General features: G+C 36.4%; 1 protein-coding gene and 1 pseudogene across 4 annotated transcripts in view; one reads left to right on the top strand and one right to left on the bottom strand.

Moving 5' to 3' along the window:
- WWP1 (WW domain containing E3 ubiquitin protein ligase 1) overlaps positions 1-24,524 on the bottom strand; it is a 108,600-nt gene that overhangs the window by 77,200 nt on the left and 6,876 nt on the right. For 2 of the 4 annotated variants that reach the window (XM_027581555.2, XM_027581578.2), the window contains exons 2-3: positions 10,473-10,568; positions 779-869 (exon numbers count right to left, since the gene is read on the bottom strand). In XM_027581555.2, the coding sequence (XP_027437356.1) occupies positions 779-848 (70 nt within the window). In that variant the 5' untranslated portion in view covers positions 849-869; positions 10,473-10,568. Of the gene's footprint in view, positions 1-778; positions 870-9,635; positions 9,784-10,472; positions 10,569-24,524 lie in introns of those variants that run through there. The other 2 variants (XM_027581561.1, XM_027581569.1) reach the window with 2 other exon arrangements.
- LOC113925661 lies at positions 4,664-6,395 on the top strand (annotated as a pseudogene).

Genomic DNA, 24,524 nt, shown 5'->3' with positions numbered 1-24,524 from the left:
CTTTCCCTTCCTCCTTCCACCCCTCCAATATATATTTTACCTCCAGGTGTTTTTTTATCTTACAGATATTTATATTGTTTATATATAATGAATTATCTAAAGTCTCCTAACCAAGACTCTCCCATCTTCTGCAAATGTTCCTTCTCTCTCTAATGCTTTCTGCTGCCAATCTAATCTGAGATGAATTCTGACTCCTCCTGCAAGAATTAAAAGTGTTACGCTCTGTGGGTTCTTGTCTTACCCTGTTCTCCTGTGTCTGCAGGCCATCTCAGATCCCGAGCAGACTAAAGACACTTTCCTCCAAGTTTTCACTGCATCCAGTTAATAGTCACTCTGCATGGTAATTCTCCATATAAAACAAACCTGTCTCAACACTATACAGTAAATTCCTGGAAAACTGGGGCCTTGTGTTTTCATTCATGCAATTCCACTTAAATATTTGCCAATGATTGGATGGGTGAATAGATGAAAAAAGGCCTTCAGCATCCTTCTCCATCCTAATAACCATTTAAGGACCAGTTCAAAGTTGCTTATTCTAATACCCAAATTCTCCCACCACCAAAGAGGACATATCTTCTCTGCATCCAGTCCAGGTTCAATAAATATTTACTGAATAAATAAAATACTTTGAGAAAGTTTCTACCTTTAAGGCCTGTTGCAACAAATACATCACAGTACAAATCTAAAAGAAAAGATACTTGGGGAATAAGTTTGCTGAATTAGGTATTAAAGTTTCATCAGGGAATCACTATTTTAAGTTATTACGAAAATAACTTACCAGTTATCTGTAACTGTGACCTTCCATTGTGGTTATTACTAGTATCAGATCGTGGTGAAGCAGTGGCCATGTCCCAATATTCAGCTTATACCTATTAAAAAGTTAATTTATTCATGTGTTAGACAAGAATGGAACTTTCAATATGATTCAAACCGTTCCAATCAATTAAGAAACCAAATCTAATACAATATTTTCAACTCATCAAATGACATATTCACAGCTGTCCTCCATTTAAAATTAAAACTTAGTACTATAAGCATTACAGAAGAATATGGCCAATAAACCGTATCTGGGTCAATGTGAACAAAATAAATGATGATACTAAGAATCCAGCATTATGTGTTGATTGACTGAATGACTGATTTTTATTATGCTCAGTTAGCCACCATATAGTACATCATTAGTTTCTGATGTAGTGTTCAATGATTCATTAGGTGCATATAACACCCAGTGCTCATCACAACACGTGCCCTCCTTAATACCCATCACCCAGCTACCCCATCCCCCACCCCCTCTACGTGTTGATTTATAAATAAACATACAATTTTTATATGTTACATTATATACTTTATTTATTTACTTGCTAGCTTACTTATCTAAACCACCTAAGTAAATTGCCCCTTCATCTTTTAATACTTCAGTGTGTATTTCCTAATAAAAATACTCTCTTAAACACAATCGAACGATGATCAAATTCAGGAATTTAACTAGTACACTACTATTCTCTATTATATAGCCCACATCTGTAATTTCATCAACTGTTCCAAACAAGGCATTTTATCATAACTTTTTCACCACAGTACTTAGTTCAAATTTATATACTGCATTAGTTGTGTCCCCAGTAAATTTTACATGTTTCTTTTTATAATTTTCTTCATGTTCTGCTTCGTTCCTCCACTTCAAATTTTACTTTTTAAATAAAATACAAAGCTGAGCTACTGTGGCTTTCTTCTGCATGACAAATATTTTAAGGCTAAAACTTGTATCCACCCTTAACCTACTAAAGGATGAAGTGGAACATTCTGGTCAAGATTGAGAAATACTAATGAATATAACGTTTATCTTGTTTTTCCCTGTTGGTAGTATTTTCTATGCTCCATTTAGATCCTTCCTCCAAATTCAGGAATCTAATACTCTAAAATCATTATACTCTCTTATATATAGTTGCATATATTATGTGCCTGTATATATGCATATATGTGTATGAAAAGATAAGATAAACAGTTGCATACTATTTGGTTAACTATTCTAGTTAATATATATTCACAGATTGTGAGATCTCATTCAGGCCAATGCTGTCATTCTGCAGATGAGAAAACCAGCTCAAGGATTACATCGCCTGCAGGTACATCTGCTGTCATGGGCATATGAGAAAACCAATGGGAATAGAAAGCTTTAGATAATCAATGGACAATGAAGAAAATCAACGGAAACTGAAGGTTTTCAATTTCAAGCAGCTGGTATATACTAAATATTTTGAAAGGTCCTCCTGCTTCAGTGTAAAAGATCCTGAATAAATTAAAACCAGGGTAGTTTTCAAACATTGCTATGTTCTCAAGAAGTATAAGAAATTATCAAGCTTACACCCACCCCATATAATAGTAGCAAAAACAATTTTTTTTAACTGAGTTGAAAGAGAAGAGGACGGTGAGTAGTAGTAAGAAAAAAAAACTTTTTTTTTTTTTTTTAATTAGAGTGTTGCCCTGGATGTGTATGCTGATAGTAGCAGTGGGATCAAGAGATAAAAAGCATTGGGACTGCTGAAAGGTAAGGGAGCTGAGACTCCCACAAGAAGCGAAAGCCCAAATCAGCTGTAACCTGTAACATAGAAGCGGCATATACATATGCTCACAGGAAAGTACCCCAATTTAAGCCACTGGGATTACCCAAAATAAAGAGCAACCAATTACGAGCCTACAGTTTAAAAAAAAAAAATCAAACTTATAAGAAAACAAGCCACCACGACTGAGCAGAAACAAAAAATAATAGTTTCTGACCCTATGTGGATTTTACATATTATGATTATTAAGTATTAACTTTTAAAAAATTTAGTTTTAGCAATAAAAGATGAAACATGGTCAAGCAAAAAGAAAAATGGCATTGCCTAGTTGAAAAAGAGAATTTAACTTTTTTTTTAAAAGATTTTATCTATTTATTTGGGAGAGAGAGAGAGAGAGAGCATGAGTGGGGGGGGTAGAGGGAGAAGCAGACTCCTTCCCCACCCCCTTCAGGACGCCTGATGTGGGACTAGATTCCAGGACCCTGGGATCATGACCTGAGCTGAAGGCAGACACAACCAACTGAGCCACCCAAGCACCCGTTTTAACTCTTTATTTTAGAATAGTTTCATATTACAGAAAAGTTGTGAAGATAACAGAGTTCTCATATACCCCAGCTTCACCCACTATTAAATCTCACATTAGTATGCTACATTTGTCATAATTAATGAGCCAATATCAATATATTATTATTATTAACTAAATTTCAGTTTTTTCAGATTAGAAGGAACTTAAGAGAGAATCAGTAAATTTGAATATAAATCTGAAAAAGTCATTTATAAGTAGTACTGAAATAGATGGAAAAAAGCAAAGAGAGGCTAAAAGACATGAAGCTAATTGAACATATATTTCTACTTATATCCCTGGAAATGAAAAAAAAAGAGGTCACACTGGGAGAGAAAACGACTTAATTTTCTAGAAACGAAAGACATTTATCCACAATTTTAAGAAATACAGCATATATATATATATACACATATATATACACATATATACACCTATATATATGTATACACACACATATATACATATATATATACATATACATACATATATATAAAAGAGGTGGGATAAACAAAGACATTCACAGGTGGCCACAGAGCAGTGAAGCTGCAAGACACCAAAAAAGGACCATGATAAAAAGCAGCCAGAGAAAAGAGACTGGATACAAAACAAGAGACTAATGTGATAGTAGAATTCTCAACAGCAACAATGAAGGCATAGAAGGTAGAGAACAAGCTTATCTACAAAGAACTAAGACAAAAATTATCCAACCATCAAAATCTCTTTGGGGAATATGGAAGGCATTAGGACATTAGAGAAAAACCAACAGAGAGTTTATCAACAGCAGACCTTTACTTTAAGAGAATCTAAAGAACATGTTTCATAAAAGAATAAAATTACCACAGAAGGATGCTCTAAGACGCAAGAAGGGGAGGATGAGCGAAGAAACTGGTAAGCATACAAGTAAATGTAAATAAATACTGTCTGAATAAAATAGCAACATCTTATGGTATTTAAACAAAACCAGTATAAACCATTAATATATGGAACAAAGGAAGAGAAGCGTATCGGGGAGGGGCAGGGCAGGGGAGAAAAGGATACGAGTTAATTGTGTAAAGCCTTGCATTGTTCAGCAGAGGCATTATAATCTGGTTTAGTTTTAGAAATTCTGCATTCCCGGCAGAATTTCAAGGGTAATCATAAAATAATAGAAATAGAGTATAACTTCCCAGTTAGTAGAGTAGAAAAGAATTTTAAAAAACCAACAACTCAATCAATCCAAAAAGTCTAGACAGAAAAAAAAGCATAAATAACCAAAACTATCAGAAAGCACAAAGTAAGAGAGTCCAAACATAGAAATAATCACAACCAAATACATAGGGATAAATTCAAAAGATAAGAGATACCTACCAAGTAAAGACACTGATAGAATGAAAGCAAAATACAGAAAAGAACACACTAGACAAATACAAAAAAAAAAAAGAAAGAAAGCTGGGATTAGTGATAATAGCAGGCAAACAGCATTAAGGAGAACAAAGAAAATGATACAAGGTGCAAATAAGTAAGTAGACCTAAAACTGTAAATTCACATGCTTAAAAGAAAATGCTCCCCAACATAGTGGCCTCAGCAAAAAAGATGGGGAAGACTATCTCCCAAACAGACTTTCTGGCTGAGGATGGCAGCACTGGTGGGGAAAGCATGTCTGTCCCCAAACCAGTAAGCTGGACTGATCTGGAAGATGTTTCAACCACGTGGCACAATAATGATGACAGCATGTATAAGGTATCTCCATATGACCACTGCTCCACAGGCTGCCTGGCAACCTAGTATCAACCAGAGCCATCTTCCCAAATTGCTACTCTATGCTACTTCTCTAGGGAACACAACTTGTGATGTGACAGAAGTCTACATTAGGAATTCTTTAGAGGATTAAAAATCAGTGTAGTGCATTTACCATTTGAACCCAGAAAGCCAGAGAGGTTGAAGGGTTTTGATCCCATGGAGTTTGAGAGCCTGCCTTCCTTGCTCAGTGCCCTGAGCCTCAATGAAGAGTCTCTGGTTAACAAAATTTCAATGGACACTCTTGATCAAGCTCAAGATAAAGGTAAGGATGCTCATTCTTTTGACTGAGCAAGAAATCGGGATTCTCACAAAACATCCAAACAGCCTGGATGACTATCTACCTAGAAGCGGTGATGATAGCTTTGAAGGCAAACATCATTATCATTATGGAGGCCAGGATTGCTATGATGACTAATACAACAGACTATGACTGAGGCTATGACTCCAGGATTAAACAGCAGCAGAAGTATATACGGTAGTGGGTACAATAGGGATGATGACTACAGAGGAAGTGGGACCACCGGGAAGACCAATATGATAGACATGATGTTTAGTTGAGGAGCTCCAAAGACAATTATTCTGGGGATGATTACAGATGTGATGACAGAGGTCCCTCTCAAAGAAACAAACTGAATCTAAAGCTTCAGAGTACTCCTAAGGAAGATGACTCGTTGGCTGGCACTTCCCAATTGAGTCAAGCAGCTTCTACGTTTGGAGAGGCAAGGCCTATTGACCCAGTTATAAGAGAACAAGAAGTAGAAAAGCAGCTACAGAAGGACAGGAGAAATCGCAGCATCAGCTAGATGAACCAGAACTAGAATGACAGGCTTAGAAGAGACACCCAAACTGGCAAAGTGAAAAAACTCAGAAACAAGAATGGTCAAGGACAGGAAGTTTCTCATCTCAAACTGGGACCTCAGCTGCATCAGAAGTCAGAGCAGGATGCACAAAGGAGAGAAAGTGAGAAATCTGGAAAATGAAATACTCAGTACAACAGAAGACTGCCACTCTCCAACTTCTAATCTTCCCAAACCTGATCAGCTGCTAAAGGTAATGCTCTCCCCTCCATTAAAAGTGGATGCTTGGGTGAAGTGACGTGTTAATTTTTATGCTTGATTTCAGAGCTCAAACAGAACAGCAATCTCCTAGAAGGGATGGGGGAAAGTATCTCAGGAAGGATCAACCTGGAAAGATAAAAATAAACTAGATGAGGTGAGAGTGTCCAAAAAGTAGAAGCAGGAAGTCCAGCATGGCCCAAGATATGAAGGGAACAAAGACAAATGTAAGGAGTCTGAAAGGAAACATGGCAAAAAGGATCAAAATTCCAAATCTGGGGGCACCCGGGTAGCTCAGTCGGTTAAGTGTCTTGATCTCACGGTCCTGAGTTTGAGCCCCGCGTTGGGCTCCACATTAGGCTTGGAGCCTACTTAAAAAAAAAAAAAAATTCAAATCTGCACCTGAGCCAAAGACACCTGAAGAATCCAGCCTGTAAGTTCAGTACTATAAGTATTCCACTCTCCCAGCTGATAGATAAGGTTAAAATGAGGGGGAAGATTATACAGGATAGACCTCCACATCCTGCACTTTTTCCTGCTCTCTAGCTACCCTCAAACATTCCTGAACAAATCAAATATCTATCCAAACAAGACAAAATATCCAGACAAACTCACCATCTCTTGGCAAGGGGATAAAAGCCTCAAAGGATTTTTAGAACTACAGGAAGAAATTTACAAATTGGCATTGCTGTAGGTGATTTCAACACAATCCAATTTTTCATAGGTCAAATAAGCCAAAAAATAAAAATAAAAACAAAATGATGAACAAGCAGGTCTTAACAAACATATATAGAACCTTATACCCAATTGTTAGAAAATAAACATTCTTCTCAAGCATAAATGAAGCATACAGAAAACCAATACATACTGGTACATAAGGAAAATCTCACTGAATTTCAAAGAATATGTATAATGTTGTTCCTAGGTGTTGACCATATGCAATTAAGTAAAAAAAAAAACAAAAAAACAATAATAGGGAGCACCTGGGTGGCTCAGTTGGTTAAGGGTCTGCCTTTGACTCAGGTCATGATCCCGGGGTCCTGGGATTGAACCCTGTATTGGGCTCCCTGCTCAGCAGGCAGTCTGCTTTTCTGTCTCCCTCTGTCCCCCCTGGCGTATGCACACACACTCGTGCTCTCTCTCCCAAATAAACAAATAAAATCTTAAAAAAATCAATAATGGAAGATGAATTTTAAAAACACAAATAGAATAAAACTTCTAAATATTTCATGGGTCAGAAGAAACCATGCTGAAAAAAATTTTTAAAACTATTAAGAACTGAATGATAATGAAGGTACCATATAAAAATTTGTGGGATACAACAAAAGTTAACTTAGAGGCAAATCTACAGCCTTAAAGACTTATACTAGGAAAAGAAGAAAGGCTGAAAATTAGTAAGTTAATAGGCCAATTTGTTAAGTTAGAAAGCAATCAACAGAGTAAACCCCAAAAAAGTACAAATAATAAAGAAAAGAAACTAATGATGTAGAAGAAAGGTAACAGGAAGTATTAACAAAGGGGAGGCTGGGTGGCTCAGTCAGTTGAGCATCGACTCTTGACTGCAGCTAGGGTTGTAATCTTGGAGTTGTGGTATTGAGCCCTGTGTTGGGCTCCGTGCTCAGCACAGAGTCTGCTTAGGTTTCTCTCTCTCCCTCTCCCTCTATCCCTCCCCCTGCTTGCACACATGCTCGTGCTCTCTCTCTGAAATAAAATTAAAAAAAAAAAAAAAAGGATTTAACAAAGTTAGAATTCTTAGAAAACACTAAAAAAATTAATGCCTGACAAGACTGACAAAGGGTAAATAAAACAAAACAAAATAGGAAGCCCCAAAAGAGACCAAGGTACGTAAGGACATCCTCATGTAACAGATGTAACAATGCAGATCTGAGGAATAAGAGGGACAACTAAATAGTATTGAAATTACCTATATGGAAAAATTAAATTGGATCCTCACATCATATACAAAATCAAGATGGATTAGTGATGTACCTATGAAAGACAAACTTTAAAATTTTTAGAAGACATTAGAGCAGAAAGCTACTGTTTCTGTGCCCTGCCAGGAAAGGATTTCTTAAACAAGCATACCAACCAAAAAAGAAAACTGTGAATATTGTGACTATGTGGAAACCAAGAACTTCTGTTTATCATAAAACATAATAAAGCAAATTAAAAAGATAAGCTATAAACTGGAAGATATTTACAAAACACAAAGCTGATTAAAGATTAGTATTTAAACGATATGAGAATGTCTATAAAAAACAGGATAAAAAAACACAAGTTGTCAAATGGGCAAAAAACTTGAACAGGAATTTTACAGAACAAGGAAACTTGTAAGGCCAATTAATATGTGAAAAGATACAGAACCTCATTATTCATCAGTGAAATACAAGACCACATGAGATGTTTTTTAACTCACTAGAAAAATAAACTCACTAGAATGATAAAAACTAGAAATGTTGACAGTACCAAATAATGGCCAAAAAAAAAAAAAAAAGTAAAGAAGGTGGTGGCTCTTACAGACTGCTACTAGGTGTTTAAATTGGTAAAATCCTCCTGGTAGGTGTTAAAATTGGTACAACTGCTGGAAAACAATTTGGCATTATCACATAAAGTTGAAATTTTGCATGTCCTTCAGTGAGCTTCTAGGTACAAAGTATAGAAATTTTTGTACTTGTGTGCCAAATATAAGCACACTTAAAAATAACAAAAAAAAGAAAGAAAAAAGAAAAATACTCAAATATCCACTGGTAGAAAAATGGTTAAATGAATTAGGCTAACTCACACAATGGAACATTATACAGCAGTGAGAATGAATGAACTATTGCTGTAGGAAACGACATGAATGGGTCTTAGAAACATAAGAGTGAATGAAAAAAAAATACAAATGGAGTTCTGAGTATTAACACCTTCCTCTCACTCAGTCCCACCTCAAAGATTTAACATTCTACACTGAGGTCATCAAGAAATGCTTCCAACTCTTAAACACAAAGAAGAAAGAAATGAGTTCTCTTGGCAGTTATCATGACCTCATCTTTTCCCATGCATTTCCTTTGAAAATACCACAATTCCATGATTGAGAAAGAAACACGGAGACGTTGTGGATCCTGAGTCTCAAATGCTTATACAGTCAACAAACAACTGAATGAAACCCACTGAAGAAATGCTGAGGTCCAAAGGGAAATCGGATGACAAACTGTCACTCTTCCAAGAAGTACACTGTGAATCTAATCGAAACATTTCTGCACAAACTAAGAAAACTTAGTATGGAAATATTTCTGCTATATTTCTACATTCTGGATAAAGCATTTTATTTTGTATGTGGTGCAGCAATAACTACACAGTCCAAAAATGTCTCCAGCACTATTTTGTTATAAATTTGGATGTGCACACTGAAATTTTTCTATGTATTCTTTTATGATACTTGAATGTTTTCTTTGGAAAGTATAAAAATTTGTAAAATAGGTTTTCCTCTACAATAAAATACCATTTGTGCAAAGTTTACAAAGGCTATAAACAACATCAAACTCAAAACAAAAAAATACATTTGTGGTATTATAATTTTAAAAAGAGGAGATAAAAAAATTCAGGATAGCAGTTACTTCAGGGGTTGGGGAAAGACAGGAACATGCAGTTACAGAGGTGCTCACAGGTAGCTCTTCAACTGTATTGGTACTGACCTAGTTCTTAAGTCGTTGGTTCCCAAATGTTTGTTTTTATTATTAACATCCACATGTTACACATAATCTGGCATGTTCCATTACAGAATTTTTAAAAATTTTAAGAATGCATGGAAGGCAAGGAAGTAGAGAAAGTGCAGATCACTAATTCACCAAGTGTGATGGTAAGGGAGCATGTCTATAGTCTGTGTAGGAAAAAAAGGAAAGGACATAGCTTTCACACAAATGATGTAATTAGTCTTCCAAAAACAAGACAATTCTTCCTCTGAACAATGGATGAAGGATCTAAGGAAAGGTAAAGATATTAATTCTTTTGGAGGCAGATTAAAAGAAAATTGAGGAACATCATTAGTCAATTAGAAAGATAACTGATGAGAACAAAGAAGATAAACAGGCACAGGATTTGTTATTTTGAGTACATGCTCCTGATAATCAGTAACTACAAATTTAAACTGCAGAACATAACAGAGATAGTTCAAAAATGGTACCTTTTTGCCTAAAAGGAATGAACAATGCAAATAAAATAATCAAATTCAACATACAATTAGTTCCCACACTTCATTTAATAACATAGAGTTGTGTGACACTTAAAATACAATGTACTGCTATATATATTTTTTAATCTGGCATTATAATAACATTGTATGAGTAGGGAGGTACTATTCTCATCTTACAGATGAGGAAACTGTGCCTCAAAAGTGTTAAAAGTCTATAGTCTTATTTTTTATGACAATGTAGGTCTAGAGACCTAATTATACCTAGAAAGGTATAATTATCAATAAATGTAGTTTGTGCTAGATATAGTCTTAGTTAAAAAAGAAGTTGCTCATCACTTACTATGTACCAGGAACTGTGCTAGACACTGGGGATATAAAGATGAGTAAGACACGATTCCTTCCTTCAAGGAGCTCATAGTCTAGTGAGGAGACAAACCTGTAAACAAATAAATAGCTTTCAGTGTTACGGTTACTAAAACAGATACAAAATGTAAAGTAGAAAATCTGGGGCACACAAGAAAAAGTGGGTAATTCAAACTACAGGAATCAGGAAAGGGTTCACAGAAGATAACCAGTCTTAGAATGAACCTTGTCTTAAAGTATAATTCTTTAAGAGCAAACTACAGAAAGCATGGAGCATTCAGAGAGCTATTGGAATGGCTGGAAAATGCAAAGTAAGGACAGTGTAAAGTGATAAGGCTAACAGGCTAACAGTATTCTAAATTGTAAAGGATCCTATGAAATAGTTTATATGGCATTCAAAATATACCAAGCATGGTGGTTTACGTTTTTTTTTTTAAAGATTTTATTTATTTATTTGAGAGAGAGAGAATGAGAGAGAGCAAGTGCCCAAGTGGGGTGAGGGCCAAGAGGGAGAAGCAGACTCCCTGCTGAGCAGGGAGCCAGACGCGGGACTCTAGGATCACGACCTGAGCTGAAGGCAGTCGCTTAACCAACTGAGCCACCCAGGTGCCCCAAGCATAGTGGTTTAAAGTTTATCATAAAGGTAACTGATAGACACCAGTGGGTTTCAATAACAGAGAATCACATTTGAGAAGAGTAACTTTGGCAGGAGTGGGGTTAGATTTAAAATATTGAGTTTAACTGAACCTGAGCAGGTAGCATGAGGGAAAAAACTCAGGAAATACATAAGATCTTTGACTAGATGGTTTTGGGACAGCTGACGGTTAGAAAGGATTCTGAACAACTAAAATTTCCCACTTCACTCTCTGGGTGGATGAAGGTGCCACAACCAGGATAGGGAGAAGAGGAGCAAATTGTGGGAGACAATAAAGTACAAAGTTTAAGAGCCAACTCCTCAGTCATACTATTTTGATTTCATCTATCCTACCACGTAACAGCTGTGTGACCAACTATGGCAAAAGGAAATAACAAAGTCTGAGTTTTAACAAACTTGTGAGAAAACTGGTTATTCATCCAAATGAATTTAGGTCATAAACTATGCCCACAGTAATATGTAAGCTGATTTTGTCCAGCTCAAGCCCTTAAAAATGCCACAGAATTGTATAAGTTATTATTCAACTGCAAAGAATAGAGTCCTGAATTTAAATAATTAACTATGCTTCCAGTCTTCCAAGGTTATAGGCCTACTGAATCCCCACTTAGAAGATGTATCTTAATTGCCTGCTTACTTCAAGATGGCCTTTTTTTCTAAAGATTTTATTTGTCAGAAAGAGAGCGAGCGAGCGAGCGAGAGAGTGTGCGTGCACGGTGTGTGCGCGCAGGGGGAGCGGCAGGCGGAGGGAAAGCAGGCTCCAGGCTGAGCAAGGAGCAAGATGCGGGACTGGATCCCAGGACTCCAGGATCACGACCTGAGCTAAAGGCAGATGCTTAACCGACTGAGCCACCCAGGCATCTCAAGATGGCTTTCTTAAGTAAAGAAGACTTCTACTTTCAGAAGCAATATTAAGAAAAAAGAACAACAAATCTGATCCATTCTGCATGCTATGTGTAGGATCAAGGCTTGGAAAAGCCAGAAAACTACCATCACGTATCTATCTGCCTGGATCAATTTCACACTTAACTGACTGCCTAGTCTGTAAAGTGGGCATGGCAAGGACACAAAAATGGTGGAAGACAAAGTCCCAACTTCAATACTTAGTCTAGTTTTGAAGACAATATTAATACATAGTAAACATTTCAGTAACAACACAGGATGGTACATAGTCAGGTGCTAGAGATGTTTCATCTAATGAATGTGGAACCTGAAAGCTTAGAAAGCCCGCATTTAAGCAAAGCTATTACATCAACTGCACAAAATTTAAAACTCAATCAAAGTGGCCAATATATAGATGAAAAAAGCAGCTTTCCTGCCCCTAAAATATCCAAGATTTAGCAACTCTAAAGCAGAAAATAAGTATTTCATAAAAGCATAGACTACAAAATAGGGGACTTAATTTTAATAATACAGGAATGTTACTTCTATATAGATATCATTTATAAAAAGATATTGTTGGTCATTTCAATTCATTTATAAAATGGGACTGTTAACGAGAGGGTGACTAACTTACACTGATTTGCCAGGACCATCCACGTTTTAGTTCTGCTCCCATAGAAACCTCTCACTTCGGGCACACCAGGGCATTTGGTAACCTTAGTAAACAATATAATGGCTCTAACTGTGTGGGGAGTTTTTTTGATGTATCTCAAAGACATTTTTCTTGTGGAATCCTGTTATAATATTAAAGCATAATCCTGTTAAATTTTGTATTTCTGGATGACCTAAAAATTCAGAAAGGGAAAAATCAACTTTACAGGGACTACAACTCATCAGTGGATTTCAATATCACACCACTAGGTCTACACGTTGGGGGAAAGGAAAAGGAAGGAGCAAGAAGTTTTCTCAATACCAGTGTCTTTTAGCCCTCAGAATTGTTTACTTTTACCAAACTCCAAATAATCACCACTGTGGTCTCCTAAGGATCCAAAGATGTTTCCAACTTCCTGAATAGCTTCTTAATACTCAGGCCCCTTGTTCCCCACACCACACCATCATCCTTACTCTTATCTCTGCATGTATGCCAACAACTCCATGGCCTTGTATCCCACTGGCCAATCTCATCCCACTGACCAGCAGGGCTGTCCCCAAAGCTCTACCACCACACACTCCCTTTACAATCTGTCCACTTAACTCAGCGTCTCCAGTCTCTCCAGCTCTTCTCTGTCCTACCAGCACCTAGTGGCAATATCCTCAGTACTCTGTTTCCATAGCACTTCACAGTTTCAAAATTTCACAAACATTTCTGTTTGGAAGAGAAGCTAGCTGATTTCTTAAAAAGTTTACTTGTCCACACTGACCTAAGTATCACTGATTGATCCTCTTAAATGCAAAACACAGGAACATCACCCTCCTGATAATTTACCCACTGGGTTAAAAAAAACCCCAACAAAACCAAACCAAAAAAAAAAACCCACTTTTAAACTCTGTCATTCCAGTGACTTATAAAGCACTTGCAGTATCTACCAGACAAAGGACAAATAAAGATGGGTATCTACAGGTACTTTGTAACTTCTGACTATGGTTTGGGTATCTATCGTAATCTAAAAATGCCTATCTAATCACAAATTCTAATAAACTCACCTTTCCTCCATCCTTCTGTACTTTCAATTTTAAAGTTCCTTTTAGTGAACTATTTTATGCCACTTCACAGAAGGAGCACAGGAAATTAAAAAAAAATTTTTTGTTATGTTAATCACCATACCTTACATCATTAGTTTTTGATGGAAATTTTTTTAATAAAAAAAAGTATGTATCTTCAAAATGCCAAATTTCCTAAATCACTATCTCCAACTCTTATTTTTATCTCCACTCAATTTCAGATTTTCAACCAGAGGAGGTAAATTCATTAATTTTCCCAAACCTTTTGGTTCTGTTTTCACTCATCCTCCAATTTTTACCTCTACTTTCCCATCAACACAAATCTAGACCTCTTTTGACTTTTTTCTTCAAGATATATCTTATATCTCCCCTTTCATAAATTCACTCTCCCTATTTTTAAATCTCACTTTCTTGTGTACATTGAGTTTATATTCAACTGTATCTTTTATTTGTTATTCCTCTCAATTACACAGATGATCTGCTTTACCATAAACTGATCTGAAAATTTTCTTGTCCCATTAATGTTACCTACTGCCACTTCAAGCTAACAAGCAAAAATAAAAATCTTAACACTGAAATGTATCATACACACAATTTTAATTTCCTGATAAGCACTAAATCTTGATCCATCTGTAGATTCCCTTTCTTTGCCAATTTTAATCATTTCCAAACTATGTGAACTCCTTGCTCTCCAAATTATTCTATGACCAACCTAAACATTGGTTATATAGTTATTATAAGCTTCTTTCCCTTCCTGAAATCAACAAACATTTGCACTATTACTGTACATCCTTACTGAGATCGTCAAAAGCCTTGCTGATTTTAACCTATGCCTCCTCAAATTACCATGGCACACACCCTAATGAACTGCTGCCCATTAAATTCCTACAATTTACTTCCTCATTGCTCTTCACATAAAGTGACAGAAAATAATGTCCAATAGCTCTAGTCAAGCTATTTAACTCAATTCTCTTTCTCACTCTAGTTAGTTCTAATCAAGTTACTTCTAGATTCTGGTTACTTCAAATTCCATCTACTTCCTTGCCTTCAAATCAGCCTTGCGTCACACCCAGCAAGACCTCAGTCACAGCACAAACGTGATCACAGTAACTTCCTTTTCTTATCAAGGTGCTTGCCTCAACTGATGAGAAACAGTTACAAAATAGTTACCTATCCAAAGCAAAACTAACCACCCATCCTCTCAAACAAAATGTGTTTCATATAAACTTCCAGCCAGCAAAACTTCTAGGGTCTGCTGGCCTATACAGAATGCAAAGTCCCTCCGAAAAAGGTACTAAATAATTAATAGTAGAATTTGGACAGTAGACTAGAGGCTCAACTAGCAATAACGATGACACACTGAAATAAAGGCCAGTCCAGAGGATCAAATAGCAAAGATATTTATATTCTGAGCTGACAGAAGTGCCAGGTTTGCTCTTTTCCAAGTCTGAGGTTAACAATTTTTTAAAAAAAATTACACTTACTGCAAGCTTAATATAATACTCTAAACATCTAGTAATGTTTGAAATTACAAGAAACACAAGTCAAGCCCTGTCAACAACTAAACTGTCACTTGTAGAAGCCTTTCAGTCTGTTTGGTGGTCCAATTATTTCTAATGAAGTGGGGGAAGTAACAAACTATTGAAAATAAGAAACTTATCATTTACCAAAGTCTAGTTTGAATGTGGATTTGAATTTCTACTCCCACGTGTACTAAGAGGCAGCGTCACAGTGGTTAAGAGTGTAAATTCTGCAGTCAGACTGCCGAGATGTAAATCCTGGCTCCACTTGACTACTATGTTCAACTTTTGGCAAGCTTCTTTACCTCACAGTGCTTCAGTTTTTAAATCTATAAAATGAACCTACCTTATGAGTTAACACTGACAAAGCACTAAGAAAAGTACCTAGCACACAACAAACAAACTACATATTGGGCATTTCTTTTAACAATTTTTCTGAATTAAGTCATTCAGCATATATATACCAGACAGGTTTTCAGATGTGTTAAACAGTAGGAATACAAAATCATCTGAGCTATGCTCTTTGCCCTCAGTGAGTTTATAATTTAGCACTGAAAACAGGCAAGGAAATCAGCAGCTTTAAGCTCACTGACAGGGTTGTGCAGAGTACTACAGAAGTACAAAAGAGGAGCACCTAAATCAGATTTGGTGGGAAGAGGTGAAGAAATGTCAGGAAAGGATTCTGAGAGACGGTAACAGTAAGACAGGTAAAGAGAACTGCCCACTGGGCAATATGGATGTTAGCAGCAAGCCCTTAGAAAAGGCAATTTTAATAGAGTGGTAGGGCCAAAAGCCAATGGCTTAAGAAACCACTGTTTAGATGTTCGACTGTAAAGGAAAAGACAGATACAGACTTAAGGGGAGGTATTCATAGGTTTGGTTTTGATGGAAGATAGAAGAGACTTGAATGTATTTTGAGACAGGAAGAAGTGAAGTCATAGAAGAAATGATGATTACTAAGACAAGATCTCTGAGAAGGCAGGGTTAGTTGAGATTTAACAGAGGTATAGACATAAACAGCCCACACTGAGGCTAGACAGAGAAAAGAAATGGGTGAGAATGCAGATTATCTCTGTGTCTGAGAAGAAAGTTAAGGACGTTTTACCTACCAACTTCCTCAATGAAGGAGGCAATCTTTGAGACACTGGGAATATAATGGTCAATAAAAACAGACAATATTACCTGTTTTAACAGCAATATGATTAGGTAAGGAATTTGAGACAAAAAGAGCAGAGACTTGGGTCCAGGGGAGTAACAGTACCAATCTCCACAGACACGTGAATTTTTTTCCACTTTTTTTTTTTTTTTTAAGATTTTATTTATTTATTTGACAGAGAGAGACACAGTGAGAGAGGGAACACAAGCAGGGGGAGTGGGAGAGGGAGAAGCAGGCCTCCCGCTGAGCAGGGAGCCCGATGCGGGGCTCGATCCCAGGACCCCGGGATCATGACCCGAGCCGAAGGCAGACGCTTAACGACTGAGCCACCCAGGCACCCCCCCCTTTTCCACTTCACCTTTAATCATTCATGTTTAGAAGCAATGACACTAGTCCTACATCACACTCCTTGCTTGGCGGTGAGCTTGCTTCTCTCTCTGCCTGCCGCTCCCCTAGCTTGTGCTTGCGCACTCTCTCTGACAAATAAATAAAATCGAAGCAATGACCCTTATTGTTAGAGCCGTTTAGAGCATAAGTTCCAGAAGAGAAAAGGGAATACTCTAGCTACTATCAAACTACTCCTGGTTATTCAAATGCATCATGTATACATATACTCTTTGCCACCTTCATTCATTAAAATTCAGCTAGAGAAAATAAGATAATTGGTATTCTCCAGAAAAGCTCTTTACCCAAAGCTCACTAATGACATATTTCTAATCCACTACCAGTTTTCCCCAACCTGGCTGCATGTCAGAATCATCTGGGGAACTCTACTGGGGTCTTGAGGTGATTCTCACAGAAACATATGGGTACCGTCAACCCTGATCTACCTAATTTCTAATCACGATTCAGCTCAAGTGTCATCTCTCCAATTTTTGACTAGTTAAGCTACTACATGTTTCGTAGCACTGTAACCACGTTTATTTATCTCTCTTATTACACAGTAAATTTATTACAACTCATCTTTATAATTCCAACCCCTAGCCTAGTGCTCAGCCCTTACTAAACACTCAATAAATGTAAGTTCAATGAAGATTCTATAATTAATATAACATTAACCCTGTAGAACTAGTTAGGGAGGTTAGATTAAAAAAAAATACCCACATAGCACAGAACTAAAACTTCAAAATACTATAAAGAAAATCCTGTAAGATCTTATAAACCACCTATACCCTCTCGCATCTTTGCCCTGGTAATTCTGGGCACCAAGTCCATATCCATTTTACCAATGTGATTTCATTGCCACAGCCCACAATAATGGCACAATACAAAAATATCCAATACAAAAGTAAAGCATAAATGTTACCTAAAATTTTACTTATTAAATACTTAAACATCCAAAAGTATATAAATAAGAGAAAGCTCAAGTTTCAAGTTTAAACTTGAAAACTTCTAGCCCTATTTTATTCAAAATAATTCAGAAGTCATATGCTAATGCCCAAATTATATATCAACTGGACTCTAAAAGTCTGGGGGGAAGATGGCTGCTTAGAACACAGTACAAATTTCCCCAAAGAAATGTTATAAATGGTGGTAAGATAACAAGACCAAGCCACAAAAGCCTACCAGACCCATAACAGCTGAACCACTTGTACTGTAGAAGGAAACCTACTGTTCCACAGAGATGTTTCTAAGCCTCCACAAACCCTTCTTTGTGCGCATATGCATTGTTAAAGCAAAAATCAAAGCAAAATTCCAAAATAAATTTCTGACACTGAGAAAAAGTACCGAGAGCATTTTGCGTGGTGCCTGGCACACAGTGATTACTCAAAAAATTATAGCTATTTTTATCCAGAATCCTTGATTTCTACCTTTTGTGTTCCTCAAAATAGCTTTATTTTTCTCAATGCATAGACATTCTAGACTGTAAATTCCAAGAATGCAGGACACATCTTCACCATTATATCTACCCTGCCTACCAAAAAGCCCAGCACACAGGAGTGTTTAATACTTGCTTGCTACTGAAGGTTAATTAGTATCAACCGAATCTCAAAAACAACTGAGAAACCCCAGGCTTGAAACCAAATAGCCTTATTTAGTTTTTAGATGGTCTCTTAAATGAACTGCTGTACTTCTCGAATTGATTTTTTCCCTTTAATATTATCATCAAAATGAAAAAAAGTGTAAAAATTCATGTAGAATATATTCCTCTAAGAGTCACCAGCTTAAAAAACACTGCTCAAGGCGACAGTCTCACTAAATGGCACAGTGAGATAGGGCATCTAAATTTCTCTGGGCTTTGGTAATCCTATTAAATGACAACATATTGAGATTTTCTAACACACAAATGCTTGTCTAAAAACACTGCATATTTCATGAAAACATGAAAGAGGAGCAATCATCCATAATCTTTATACCAACCCAACCCACAACTGTTTTCATTTTTATACGATTATTTTCCTCCAATAAGTTTCTTTTTTACAAAGTTGCAATCCAGGTATACAAATCATTTGTTTTCTACTCCCCACCCCCATTTACAGTAAGAACTGCCTATTACAAACTTGACTGAACCCTTGGCCAACATCAGAGAAAGCTTTTAATTGTAAAAACAGTGGTAAAAAAGTGTTGCCACTTTTCTAGAAGGCCACAAGATGGGGATATTGCTCCATAAAATGCACCTTTAAAAATATATAAATACATTATACCAAGTTCCCCAAAAATGAAATGAACAGTTTTCCTCTACTGGAAGTAAGGTATATAAAAAATGTTTGTACTTTGTTTACTAGAAAACATTAGTGAGGACAGACATATTCATGAAATTTAGCAGCAATTATTCTAATTAAGCTAAACCGTTAAGGTCCTTAAAAACAAAAGCACAGGACTTTGTCACTATTACTGTATCTTTTATCACACCAATCCTTCCTTCTCTCCTTGCTCCATTCTCCTCCTCCTCAGGTAATAATAAAAAAGTGAAACACATTTTTGCTTATGCATTGACTAACTGTATTTTTCATAATTATTCTTAATTTGGGAAGATGATCCTTCTTTGCCTGTTTTAAAAGAACTGACACTAAGATTTATTTATATCAACAAAGGAAAACTACACCAAAATGATATCAGTAATGAGAATGAGATAGTTTCTTTTCTAATTTGCTATAATTTCTCAGTTTCTCATAATATGCAATATTATGTTTATAATAGCAAAATACCAAAACTTTTCAAGCAAAACATTTTTGTATTCAATAATTTTTCCTCCACGCCTTAGTGGATATCAGTAGAAAACAGGTTTCCCGCTCCTGTGCTGCATTACTCAATTAACAAAATAAAATTCAAATAAACACCAAGCATCTTAAAACTTAAGTTTCAAACTTACAGAATCAACTTACAGTAATAAAAAGAGCTGTGTAAACACTTCCTAAACAGAAGTCTAAAATGATAGAGTATAACTACCCAGGGCCAACTGCACTACATGAGGTGTCTAAGTGACAGAGAAACATAGCCAGTCTTAAACCTGGAATCTGAATCAGGTCTCTGACTCCAAAACTAGTAAGAATACCATAACCATCTATCGGACTCCTATTATTTATCAGTCACATTACAAAAAAAACCCATCTCTGATATTTTCAATTACCCTTCAGAGTCAATTATTCCTACCGACAAATGAAAAAATTAGGTTTTAGGAATTTAAGTAAATTGCTGAGGGCCATAAAACCAGTGGAAGTCAAGGTTTGACTTTCAGATCTCCTGGGCTCAAAGCCAACACTCTTTTTACTATGTTTCACTACAAAAACAGAATACAAAAAACAAAATGCTAAGCTAAATCTATGCCTTAAACAGCATTTTGCTGTATCAATCAGACAATACTATTCTCATATCACTTAAAGATTAAGCAACTTCATAGGAGGGTGGTTTGTGGGGTTTTTAGGCTGGTCATTAAAAAAGCTTTTCTTAAAATTGAGAAAGAACAAGTAATCTAAAAAAGATAATGTATAAAACGTAAACACGCTAACAATGAAAAAGGTAAGCCCTTGGGATCATGATTCATAAATTCTGGGAAAAACACCCATGGCACACAGCATTCTTACTTTTGCAAGGATCAAACTTAATGTAATTATATTGTGTACAATCTCATATTTCAAAATGATACAAACATTTCCATAAATAATTGGTTGTTTGTTTCAAAGGATGGTATTTTAATAGCATAATACTTGCTTTCCAGACTTTTTTCCTTTGAAACCAGTAATGTTTTAACGTTTGGTATTCTTCAAATACACAGTATCTGCTTGTCTAAAAACACTGAAACTCATGAAAGTTTGGAGTCAAAGCTGAGAGGTTATTAAGAGACTTAGTCAGGGACACAAAGCTTCTTTTTTTTAAGATTTTATTTATTTGACAGAGAGATACACAGCAAGAGACGGAACACAAGCAGAGCGAGTGGGAGAGGGAGAAGCAGGCTTCCCACTGAGCAGGGAGCCCGATGTGGGGCTCGATCCCAGGACCCTGGGATCATGACTGGAGCCGAAGGCAGAAGGCAGACACTTAACGACTGAGCCACTCAGGTGCCCTGAAACAAAGTTTCTTAATGTCAGGCCAAACCCAGGCCTTGATGACGCTAGAGCTCTTCTGCATTGCACTGCTCACCAGGATATCATGACCCAAAGTTAAGTTCATGCCAAAACATTTCCTGATTGTTTCTTAATACATGAAAGATTCTAATTTACTAGCATTTAAGTAGCCATGGAAATTTGCAAATTCTTCAATTCCAAAGTGCCAATTTCTAGTGTGAGAAGAGCATGCTGGAGTCATGTAATATAAAGAACATCTCGGGCACCTGGGTGGCTCAGTCGTTAAGCGTCTGCCTTCAGCTCAGGTCATGATCCCAGGGTCCTGGGATCAAGTCCCACATCAGGAAGCCTGTTTCTCCCTCCCCCACTCCCCCTGCTTATGTTCCTGCTCTCACTGTCTCTGTCTCTGTCAAATAAATAAATGAAATCTTAAAAAAAAATATAAAGAACATCTTTTAGAGCCAGACAGACCTAGGTCCAAACTTCAACTCTACTATTTGTTTATATTTAACCTTTCTGAGTCTCAGTTTTCTTATCTGTAAAATGAGGATACAAAAATGAGTTTTGAGAAGGGGAAAGGAAGTGTTAACATTCACTCTAGGAAACTAAAATTGTTTCTAGAATCTGGACCATAGAAGGTGTGCAATGAGTATTCATTTCCTAACACTGTCCCATCACCACCACCACTCTAGCCACACTCTGAATACTCTGAGGCGGAGAAACTCCAGTATTTTTCTACCATCCTTCCACAACTGTAGAGGACAGTAGTTAAGAAAGACAGTAGGTTAAGAAAGGCATTTCAGTCACATGGCCATGCTGCAAAATGCTTTGTAGCAAAGCCCCCCATATCTGCAGTAAGGATAAGATCAAAATAACATTTAAGCACTTGAGAATATAGTACTGTTAAATCTTTTGTTATAAATGCACAATTTCGGGCGCCTGGGTGGCTCAGTTGGTTAAGCAACTGCCTTCGGCTCAGGTCATGATCCTCGAGTCCCGGGATCGAGTCCCGCATCAGGCTCCCTGCTCAGCAGGGAGTCTGCTTCTCCCTCTGACCCTCTTCCCTCTCGTGCTCTCTATCTCATTCTCTCTCTCAAATAAATAAATAAAATCTTTAAAAAATAAATAAATAAATAAATTCACAATTTCAGGTTTTTAAAGCTACCCAAGTAAGTGATACACAATGTTAGTTTACTATTTATAAATATTCTTCCTAAGAATTTAAGCAGGCTGCTAAATATAAACTTTCACCAGATATCCTCACTCTTAAAAGTATCAGAATCCAAAATATACAGAAACTGTCCAAAATGAGAAAATCAACTAAACAGCTAAAACTTTACTCCTAGAATAATGTAATTCTTCTCTTGTTTAAAATACGGTAAAAATACAGGACCAGTCATTTATCCACAAATCCAAAACCCAGAAAGCTATAAAAACGCAGTTACTTCATAACTCATTTGGTGGCAAAAACTAAACTGACCTGGACTCATTTAACAGCAAAATCTGACTGATGTGTGACTTTTTATTGCCGTACTTATCCATACTTTAACATCTGCCAAAGACAGTACAGGGTGCTGCCATAGATTCCATTGGGGTTTTACCTAACATCATATATGGAGTGCTTTACCTTTCTAAATTAAAAGAGGAAAAATAAATTCTGAAACACATCTGACATCAACAAGGTATTATAAACATATCCCAGTGAATATTCACTTAATTTTAAGTGCCAGGTGTAAGTCACACAACAAATCTATCAATTAGGTATTACTACTCCTTTACATATGAATACCTAGTTTACATATGATAAAATTAGGGCTTAATCCAAGGTTATTTTGACTAAAATCACTTAGCCAATAAGTGTGAGAATTCAAATCTAGGTATGTCTTGTTTTAAGGCCTAAGCAATTAAAAAGCCAACATTTTAGAGGAAAATTAAATCACAAAGAAAGTTTAAATAAGTTATTATTACCAAAACTTTTAACTTAGAACAATGAAATTCCTGAGTATAATGTGCACTCTCCATCCTGGGTATTCAAATCTAAACAGTGACACCATATTTCACAGCTCATAGGACAAAGAGAGATGAGTTTATTGTTTTTCTCCTCAAAGCACTAGCCACAAAGTCAGTGAAAACAAATACAAAAGCAATACGCTCTTCAAATGCCAACTAATCCTTTCCACTCAAATTTAGAAAGAATCATGGATCTGGCGTGGGGTTTTTTTGCTGTTGTTTTTTACCATTTTTACCAAAATGTACTAAACACAATACAAATATGGTTGACATAAACATAGGTCAAGTTTTTCCAGGAACAGCCCAAACATAAAGATTTGCTGTTCCACTCTCAGATACGGTCACAAGACTGAGAAAGGTTTAATTGACACAGACCCAGGCTGTCAACATCACTGCTCTAAGCAAAAGTTAGAGAAAATAAGCATCAACTTTTTTTCCTGATTGATCGATTTAAACTTTAAATCTTTTCTCATAATGTTTTTCACAAGTCAGTGCCCTTAAACTAAGCAACAGCTTTTTCCCAAAAGAGACAGATTATGGCCCCCATCCAACCTACTTCCTACCCAAAGGACCAAATTCTAAAGTAGATACACTTCCATCAGAATCTCTATTTTGAGTAGGTTATTTAGCTAAGTGAAAAGCAATCAGATTATCTGATAATCACAATATCTAATTTAACTGTTTCAGTAGACATTTTTTTAAGAATATCTTTACTCAAAAGAATTTGAGGGGAAATTTTCTTGAACAAGGAAGCCTGATGGATGCCTTTTGCAGGGTTACTTCTTCTGCCTACTCCTTATATAATCACCCTGTATCAGGTTTCTATAGTTTGTCTAGATCAAGGCCTTGGCAATTATCTTAAGCCTCTTTAAACATCTGAAAGGTTCAGATGTTAAGCTCCCTTTGTTTACATTATACATGTGTGTTTACAGAACACTGTAGCTTAAAAAATGGACTCGGAGAACACTAGAACCCCAAATTAATGACTCAGTTTCCGCCAGCAGTTCTCAAACTAATATGTATAAAATCATCTAAGATATTTGTTAAAAATGAAGATTCCTGAGCTCCACTATCAAGGACTATACCATAGTTCTCGAATATTTAGGCATCTTGCTGTTTAACAAATATCCCAGATGACTGTGATGCAGAGGCTGCACAATGACAGACTGTTCTATACTGTAATTCATCTAATGATGGTGTTAACAATTTCTAGTTCCCAAATTGCACAGCCAAACCATTACTAGCTGATAGACTGCCAGCCATGTTGAGTCAGTATCCTTCTCAAATTCATTCCTAACCTTTTGGCACCTATTTATTAAGTTAAGAGTTGAGATTAGACATGCAGCTCTGATTATGCCAAAGCTAAGCTACAACTCTCTTTGAGTTGAAATGAGTGGCTCACAGAAAAAGTGGATTACTTGTTTGAATTTTAACTTATTAATAATAATGAAGAGCTGTAAAAATGATTTAAGAGCTGCTTATGTCCCAGGGACCAGCCTTCCTGCTTTACAAACATCATTTCAATTAATCCTTACAAAAATCCAGTAAGAAAAATATTCTCTACATTTTAAAGAAACTGAAG

The sequence above is a fragment of the Zalophus californianus genome, chromosome 4, assembly GCF_009762305.2.
Source record: "Zalophus californianus isolate mZalCal1 chromosome 4, mZalCal1.pri.v2, whole genome shotgun sequence".
Classification (NCBI taxonomy): domain Eukaryota; kingdom Metazoa; phylum Chordata; class Mammalia; order Carnivora; family Otariidae; genus Zalophus; species Zalophus californianus.
This window is presented reverse-complemented; position numbering and strand designations above follow the sequence as displayed.